The 9,601-nt window shown below is 41.4% G+C and overlaps 1 protein-coding gene across 1 annotated transcript in view; it reads right to left on the reverse strand.

The window, feature by feature from the left end:
- Positions 1-399: 399 nt before the first annotated feature.
- Positions 400-9,601, reverse strand: part of LOC143285556 (set1/Ash2 histone methyltransferase complex subunit ASH2-like) — a 69,031-nt gene continuing 59,829 nt past the window's right edge. The window contains exons 15-18 of the mRNA XM_076592942.1: positions 6,806-6,898; positions 5,964-6,062; positions 4,507-4,569; positions 400-2,556 (exon numbers count right to left, since the gene is read on the reverse strand). Of these exons, the coding sequence (XP_076449057.1) occupies positions 2,461-2,556; positions 4,507-4,569; positions 5,964-6,062; positions 6,806-6,898 (351 nt within the window). The 3' untranslated portion in view covers positions 400-2,460. The remainder of the gene's footprint in view (positions 2,557-4,506; positions 4,570-5,963; positions 6,063-6,805; positions 6,899-9,601) is intronic.

The following is a 9,601-nucleotide window of genomic DNA, read 5'->3' on the forward strand; positions in this document are numbered from 1 at the left end:
TATCTGTATGACGGTCTCCATCTCTACACCCCATCTCACTCCCTCTGATCAACCACCAATCCACTCCGCCAGCACATCCCCAAATTTGAACAGTCTACAGTTGGTCACTGCTCTTTCTCTGTTCCTGGCTCAACTGCATGAAACAAGCTGCCACTTTCTCTTTGGGAAAAGGCCAAATTCAGCTCTGTCAAGTTGAACCCAGGAACTACCAGTATACTTTTTTCCAAATTTTTAATTGGTATGTACACCACTTAGATTCCAGTATTGTAACCAATGGATATTATTGCTTTTAACATTGCCAGTTTCCTGAGACAAGTAAAATGCCAGATTTGAATTCCCACAGACTGTATACATATTTATGTGAACTTCCCAGGCACTCAAATATAAAACAAGCCTGTATGCTTTTCATCAACATTGTAATTGAACACTTTAAGTCACTACATCATATACAATGAAAAAAATGAAAATAAAAACTTTTTTTTTTAAAGTCAAAAAACATATTTCACTGAAATTTCCAAGCATTTCATCTTACAACTATAAAAAGCAGCATAGTTGCATTTACAACATTCCCTCTTTCAAACAAGAAACTTTGTAATGTTGAAATAGCAAAAAAAATAAATAAATAAATAAATTCTACAGTACAAGCAGCAAGAGTACACTGGTTTACATCAACACATACACAAGTTTACATCTTACACACATACACACTCATTAACCTGAAATGCATACAGAAGTTCACATCTACACACATACACGCTCATTAACCTGAAATGCATACCCACACAAACATGTCTCATCAATCTGAACAAACCTACGTATCACTGACAGCTTTAAAAATCTCTGTTAAACGAGACACTTCAGTTTATATATGTAAACAAAAATAATTCACTCCATGATGTAAAGATGCTCAACTGGCTGTATCCATTAACCCTGTTCAATGATGGTTTCCCTTCCATTATCTCCACCAATCAGACTTGGTCCTTGTGGTTCAGATCCTTGCTAAACTGCCATAACACTGCTTATCGTCTCTGACAGTTCTCCAACACTGCTAGGGCAGCTGTATTGTCCGTGATTTTATATGTTTCAGCTGCTTCATAGTAACATAACCGTAACTATCATCTGTTACTATTATTGATGCTTCAGTAGTGTCTTTCTTTAGTCAAAGACCAAGCTCAAAGTGCTTTACAAACACAGAGTAAGTTGCACAACTGTAGGCTGCCTACCTGGTTTCAGCCCACTGACGGCTGCCTCTAGGTGCTCATAATTCATTCATTTTCCTGTCATTCAGTCAAGCTTCAGTCACACACACACACACATTAAAATGGATTTTACTTATAATTTTTGCCAGGGCAAGGAGAATGCTTGATGCCATGGGTTCTTTTACGTGCACTAAATAAAAAGTAGAATCTGAGTATTTGTTACCAAGTATTTGGTCTTTCCGATGGACTGCTATGGATCTCAAAGTGTTTGATAGTTCATGTTGCATCTTTTTCACTTCTCAAACACTTTACATACATTGCTAGAAGAAGGCTGCAGCCATAACCTGATATATATTCTTTTTAGATGAAATTCAAAACTGACCAGAACGTTGTCTTTCGATGAATATTTACGTCACATGACACAAAGCAAATAAACTTTCTGTCCCAGTGGGACTGACTGACATGCAGTCTGCACCTGAATCTCCCACAGGCTGATAAAGAAAAGAGCCCAAACATTCACTTTTTTTTCTATCCAAGGGAAAATGTGCTTCTGTTGCATGTTTCTTAGGCTGGCCAGTTGCTTTGCAAGCTGCACACAGACTGAGAACACCCAACACAGAACGCCAAAACATGAAAAGAAAAAGACAAAAAGGAGCAGGTGCCTGATCTTCATACAAACCCAACACACTAGTCAGGGCCTTGACAGCCTACCTGAGCTTTGTATGAAACATTAACAATGATACGAAATAAAGGAACTAAATAAACAAATAAATACAATGAAATTTAATAAAAATGAATGATACAAAGAACACATCAGAACAACAGAGAAATGGGGAAAAGATGATCAAGTAAGACAGTGCTCAGTTATCAAAAAAGTTGACTAAATACCACATCAACACTGACTTGTACAGGAAAAGATTTTAAGAATAATCTGTAATTTTTCCTGCTGCAGAAAAAAAATCGTATGAGCGGTACACAAGAACAAACTTCCTTCACAACAGTGGCGGAAAAAAAGTGGAGAAAAAAAAGGTAATATGAGCCAGACCCACTGCCAATCCCCCCCACACACCCCTCCAACCTCTCCCTCCCTTCTACCCCACACACACACTTTTCCCACCGAAAACCTTTAACTGGTGATTGACCTGCAAGAACAAGAAATGAACAAAGATTCTCATCCCTAAAAAAACAAACAAAAAAACATGAGGTGATGATACACAGCGGTGTGATGAAGATGACTGCCCTATGTCATGAGTCACTGTGTTCAGAGGAAGGCAGGCAGGTTCCCTTCGTTGTCTATGTGGTACAGAATGTCTGACAGGGACCCCTCTACCATGGCCTGGTCAGCTGCTTCAGACATCTGGAGACACAGAGCAGAACAACTGGCGTCACACTGACACTGACATCTAGAGACACAGCACAACAACTGGCGTCACACTGACACTGACATCTGGAGACACAGCACAACTGACGTCACACTGACACTGACATCTGGAGACAACCCAACAAATGGCGTCACATTGACAATGACATCTGGAGACAATACAAATGGTGTCACACTGACACTGATATCTGGGGACACAGCACACCAATTGGCCATCACAATGCCACTGATATCTGGAGACAGCATAACAACTGGTGTCACACTGACACTGACATCTGGAGACAGCACAACAAATGGCGCCACACTGACACTGACATCTGGATACAGCACAACAAATGGCGTCACACTGACACCTGGAGACAGCACAACTGGCATCACACTGACACCTGGACACAGCACAACTGGCATCACACTGACACCTGGACACAGCACAACTGGCATCACACTGACATCTGGAGACAGCACATCTGGTGTCACACTGACACTGACATCTGGATACAGCACAACAAATGGCGTCACACTGACACTGACATCTGGAGACACAGCACATCTGGTGTCACACTGACACTGATATTGGGAGACACAGCACTACTGACGTCACACTGACACTGACATCCGGAGACAACACAACAAATGGTGTCACACTGACACTGATATCTAGAGACACAGCACAACAACTGGGCATCACACTGACACTGACATCTGGAGACAGCACAACAAATGGCGTCACACTGACACTGACATCTGGATACAGCACAACAAATGGCGTCACACTGACACTGACATCTGGAGACAACACAACAAATGGTGTCACACTGACACTGATATCTGGAAACACAGCACAACTGACATCACACTGACACTGACATCTGGAGACAGCATAACAACTGGTGTCACACTGACACTGACATCTGGAGACAGCACAACAAATGGCGTCACACTGACACTGACATCTGGATACAGCACAACAAATGGCGTCACACTGACACCTGGAGACAGCACAACTGGCGTCACACTGACACCTGGAGACAGCACAACTGGCATCACACTGACACCTGGACACAGCACAACTGGCATCACACTGACATCTGGAGACACAGCACATCTGGTGTCACACTGACACCTGGAGACAGCACAACAACTGGCGTCACACTGACACTGACATCTGGAGACACAGCACATCTGGTGTCACACTGACACTGATATTGGGAGACACAGCACTACTGACGTCACACTGACACTGACATCCGGAGACACAGAACAACTGGCGTCACACTGACACTGATATCTAGAGACACAGCACAACAACTGGGCATCACAATGCCACTGACATCTGGAGACACAGCACAACAACTGGCGTCACACTGACACTGACATCTGGAGACACAGCACAACTGGCGTCACACTGCCACTGTCATCTTGAGACACAGCACAACAACTGCCATCACAATGACACTGACATCTGGTAACAAACAGCAGAACAAATGGTGTTGGGTTAACACATTTCTGACCAAACAAAACCTGCTGAGTTGCAGCCCCTGGACCAAACAATTTTGACTATACCAGTCGATGTTTTGGGTTGTGATGCAAAGTTTCCTCGTTTTTCCCATCAATTCCAATTCTGACCAAACAAAATCTGCTGAGTTGCTGCCCATGGACCAAACAGTTGCAGTCAATGCTTTGGGTTGTGTTGCAAGAAAATCCTCAATGAATTTCCAAACGCTACAATATTCACAGGAAGATCAGAGAGCAGTTTTCCCCTGACACTCTTGCATGGTGAAGTACTTCAACATTCCAAAACAGGTGCAACTGTTGTGTTCAAGACAAGATGGGAATCTTTGTCACTTTTTTTTATGATTTACAAATACTGTGTTTTAAGAAAAAATGTGAAACAAACAAAACAAAAGAAAAGAAAAGAATCCTTACAGGTCTGAAATCTGCCAGGTCTGTGGGAGGATACTTGAACTCAGGACCAAAGTTAACTGTCACCTGAAACAGACGGGAAAGCATGAACTATATCACTAACATGGAGAGAGAGAGAGAGTGTGTGTGTGACTAATATGTGTGTGTGTGTGTCTGTGCATGTGTGTGTGTGTCACTCTGTGTGTGTGTGTGTGTGTGTGTGTGTGTGTGTGTGTGTGTGTGTGTGTGTGTGTGTGTCTGTGTGTGTGTGTGTGTGTGTGTGTGTCTGTGCATGTGTGTGTGTGTCACTGTGTGTGTGTGTGTGTGTGTGTGTGTGTGTGATCATAAAGAGAGGAGGACTGATTGGAGCTCAACATCTTTAACATTTTTATCTGTGATTGCTTTTTCCAATTCTATATCAAGGAAATTATTTTAATTAACTTACTTCTTTCAACATTTGTGTGTCATCAATAAATGGCGAACATAACTATGTGTGCAATACTGCATGCATGTATATGTGTGCGCGTGCGCATGTGCATGTGTGTGCGCGTGTGCATGTGTGTGTGTGTGTGTGTGTGTGTGTGTGTGTGACAGACGCAAAAGCTGAAGCCTTTATACATCCCATACCACATGGGATATAAAATAGGTGGCTGGTAGAATTCAATATCCACATGAGCATGGCAGTTTAAAAACAAAGTGATTCATGCTTTCTTTTAGATTGTCATGCATATAAGTATGTTATATGGCTGCAATATAGTATTGCATAAGAACTGAAGAGTTGTGATGAAGCAGAAGATACAGGTTTTGAAGTCTGTCTGCATATTTTGATATGTCAAGTTTGGAAGTTTGCATATTTAGATAAATAATAGAGCGGCCCATTGCCCCCCGCCCTCCCCTACCCCTCACTTCTGGAAACATTTGTTCCATTTCTTATGTAAATCTGAAAATGGACTTCCTTCACCAGGTGGAAAGCATTGCACCCATGTATGTTAACTCACTCAGTACGGCCAGTCCTCTCTTCTCCTCTACATAGACCCCTCGGATGTCCAGTGGGTGTCTCAATGACCCAACCTTTAGCTTCCGTTGTCAGAATTGTGGTATTCTTTGTCAACATTCACCTCTTCAGTGTAAGAGCCTTCTGCTTGTAATATTTTGATGGTGGTAATTGGGGTGAAACGCTGTTAACGTCGTCTGTTTCGCCGTTCGTATGGAGAGAGTTAAGCACATGCATACATAATACTGCCATCCAATTTGGGTTTTGAAGACTGTTTGCATAATGCTAAGTGCATGTATACATTATACTACATTTAAAATGTGACTATCTCTAATTATCACTAATGACTTAACACTAAGTTAACCGAAAAACAACCAAACAGCAAAACAACTTGCTTATCCTTTCCCAACTATCAATTCAACTGTCTGACTTTCACTCCTCCAGCTACAATCTCACCCAACCGCACCACTGGAATCTGTTGACCTACCACAGCATTTTTGTAGAGTGAAATAGACGGATGGTAGATTCCCTCAAACACATCTTGAAAAGCAACACCCCACGATTCACCATTCTTGTACATGATCATCTGCAAATAAAAACAGCAATAAATATGTTTAATCCTGCACTCAGTATACTGTATATCTTATTCTATCAAAGGCAAATTACGTCTTCAAACTGACCCTGTCAAGCAGACTGGTTTGTACGACTGCAATTAATGACGACTGAAATATTTACCGGCAAGGAAGAAAGCTAAACAAGATATGCAAACATTTATTTAGTGGAAACCCATGCACTGCTGTCCTTGCAAAACCAGCAACTCTCAAAATCATATTACTTTCCCTTGGCTAGCAGTTGATTTCAAGCTGCTGATACGGAACTTCTATCAATCAGTTTTTGTACGGACATAAACAAAAAGAATAATGACTTTTTAAGATGACAAGAAATATAAGAAAACAGGATTAAACATCACTACCACTGATACCAGTTTAGGACTGATGTAAGAAATTCACATGGGCTTACCTTATTTTCTTGCCTATTAAGAGTACATGATAGTGTCATTGTAAACAGAATACATTTCACATACAAGGCTCCATCATTCAAATGCAAACAACCGAACTTTCATTGCAGTATATTAGTGTCATGCACACAACCAAACTTTCATTGCATGCCACCCATGATCACCTGGCAAGGACATCAGGCTCCCAAAGGGAAATCCCTGTTCCAGCAAACTGCGGATGCACAACCAGAAGACAAGGCATGTGCGGACATGTCCACACCCAGTGTACACAACAACAAGAGACAAAGTCAGACTTTTTTTTTTTTTTTTACCTTGCTGCCCACAGCTGGCTGCAGAGATTTCTCCACTTCATTCACGCTGTCCTTCTCCTCAAAGTACAGGTGGCTCTTGAACTTCACCAGTGGCTGCAACAACACAAAACAGCTCACACTCATCAAGCCACCCTCACACAAAAATACCGTAAACTACCTTACACTGTTACAAGCACCAACCCCTCTTTGCACAAATTTCACGCTAAAGTTGGGGATGGATGTGTAATGGATGAGCCCAACACCATAAAGTACTGGCTGGGTGTTTATTCCATGCATGACAAGTCTCCAATTGACTCATGATATCAGTAGGATAATCCAATGGCCAGTTTAACTTCAACTGTGTAAGATTTGTTTTCTGGCACATTGATGAATGGTATGGAATTGGATTAGTGAACAAATGTCCAGGGACAGACCTAACATTCTCTGCCAACAGTTTAACACAAAACACTAGCTGTAAAAACCAAGACACAGCTTCATGGCGTGACATCATGATCACAGCTGGCTTCTTCAACAACAAATCTATATCTTACCCATATTATCTGTTCTTTATCACCAGATATTAATCTGTACTGCTTTGTAAAGCAACATGATCCCAAACAACATTATGATTTTTGTTCAAAGCTGGGTGTGGAGGTTGTGTGCTTATGAGGTATCTTATCTTGTGCTCAGTTTGCAACCAAAAATGTGGAGTGGGGGCGGGCATAAATTAGATACTGGGTGTTTATAAGGTAGTTTACAGTAGTCACATACAGCATAAACCAATGTCTACAGGGTGGATACACAAGAGAAATGGGACAAAAAGACCAAAAAAACAAAAACAAAACAAAATAAAACCTTACACTATAGAAAAACCAAACTGGTCTGTCATGATATTCTTGGACGCCTCTTTTTTTCTTTTTTTTTCTTTTTTTTCTTTTTTCCTATTTGGGGGATGGCGTGTGGTGTGTTTTGGATGAACCCTCAACTTCAAATGACAAGTTATGATCACACCCCTGTATTAAACAATCAATTGATTCCCCTATGTGACAAGTAAATGTTTTGTATCTATCCTTCTGTATTATACTTACAGTGTGTGTGTGTGTGTGTGCGCGCGTGTGTGTGTTGTCTGTCCATCTGTCTGTGCATATGTATGTGTGTGTGTGTGTGTGTGTGTGTGTGTGTGTGTGTGTGTGTGTGTGTGTGTGTGTGTGTGTGTGTGTGTGTGTGTGTGTGTGTGTGTGTGTGTGTGTGTGTGTGTGTGTGTGTGTGTGTGTGACAATGGTGGAGTAAATGTCTCATTCCACTCTTCTGAGTCATGGTTTCATGCCTTTAATTATGCTGACAGGAAGTTCATAAAAGGAATCAGCTTCATTTGCAACTGATGCTGACAAGAGCTCCATGGAATGGATGCATAAATACTAAACAGATCGACTGAAATAAGTTACTCGCCAGCAGGTGAAATTTCATTTACATATATATATATATATATATATATATATATATATATAGTCATGTGCGCACACAAGCACGTACATGCATGCGCATGCACACACACACACACACACATACACTCACCCATAAACACACACACACACAAACACATCCACACCAACACACACACACCCACCCCCCCCCCCCACACACACACACACACACACACACACCAACCCACACACACACACATACATGGTCACATGTCACAGACAGGATATGGGACATCCTGTCGAATGGAGTGAGAAGGAAGCCAGAGGGCACTGCAGGGCGACAGCAACACACACCGCCAGTGTGTATGAACACAGTGTGACCAAACAATGCTTAGAGCAAAAACTTGCTTATATATTTGCTTTTCACATCATCTTTCTCTCATCATAATCTTATGGAATATACATGTATTAGACTCTTTGCCATTCTCTTTCTCTTTTCAAATCATGACTGTATTTGGACCCCCGGTATGTACTGACAGGAACACAGCTGCAGTAATCACTTGGAATGGGATGCTGAGTCGTAACACATATAAACCAAGATGTGTGTGTCATCCTGCAGCTTGTGTGGAGGGTATTCAGGCTTTCAACTGTTCATTTTTGTTATATAGTATATTCACATTCATGATTAGGTTTTAAAAAACAGTACTTTTCTGGAAGAAATAAATGTAGCCATATTTGTTATGGTGGTATAATGTCAAATGATTATGTCTTGTCAAATGTACACCAGCACTGTAGTTGCTGTGCAATGGTTATATGTTACATCTTTGATACCATTATGCCTTTGTTGCTGTCACCCATGTTGTGCTGATTACCTAGTTCATTTTGCTTTTAAGCCCCTTCCGCAGAGGGAGAGGGGTTAGGGGGGTGGGGGTGCACATTAAAATCTTGTGGCAAGTGCAGGTACAGATTGCTAACCCATGTACACAAAGTCAGGTTCAGTGCCATGATAGGTTGTTCAGATGTTTTCAGCACTGACTTGTGTAAAAGCTATATATTACACATCAATCAAGAAAACTGTCCCTGAGCATGCAGGTAGAAATTCATGTAAACCAGAGAGCAAACCATCCTTTCAACATCCCCCCTCCCCCAATTATTCAATTAAACAACAGAATAACCTGATTCCTATGCCATGTCTGGAATCCTCCACAGACAGCCACTTACACTTAAAATAAAAACATATTTTAAAACCATAATGATTTTGATAAAACTGAAACAGATGTGCATGCATGGGTGTGAGTGTATGCTTGCGCTCAGACCTGCATGATGTGTGCATGAGTGTGAGAGAGAAAGAGAGGGAGAGAGAAAGAAAAAGACAGAGAGACTGAACAGGAGT

Source organism: Babylonia areolata, chromosome 1 (genome assembly GCF_041734735.1).
Source record: "Babylonia areolata isolate BAREFJ2019XMU chromosome 1, ASM4173473v1, whole genome shotgun sequence".
Taxonomy (NCBI): domain Eukaryota; kingdom Metazoa; phylum Mollusca; class Gastropoda; order Neogastropoda; family Buccinidae; genus Babylonia; species Babylonia areolata.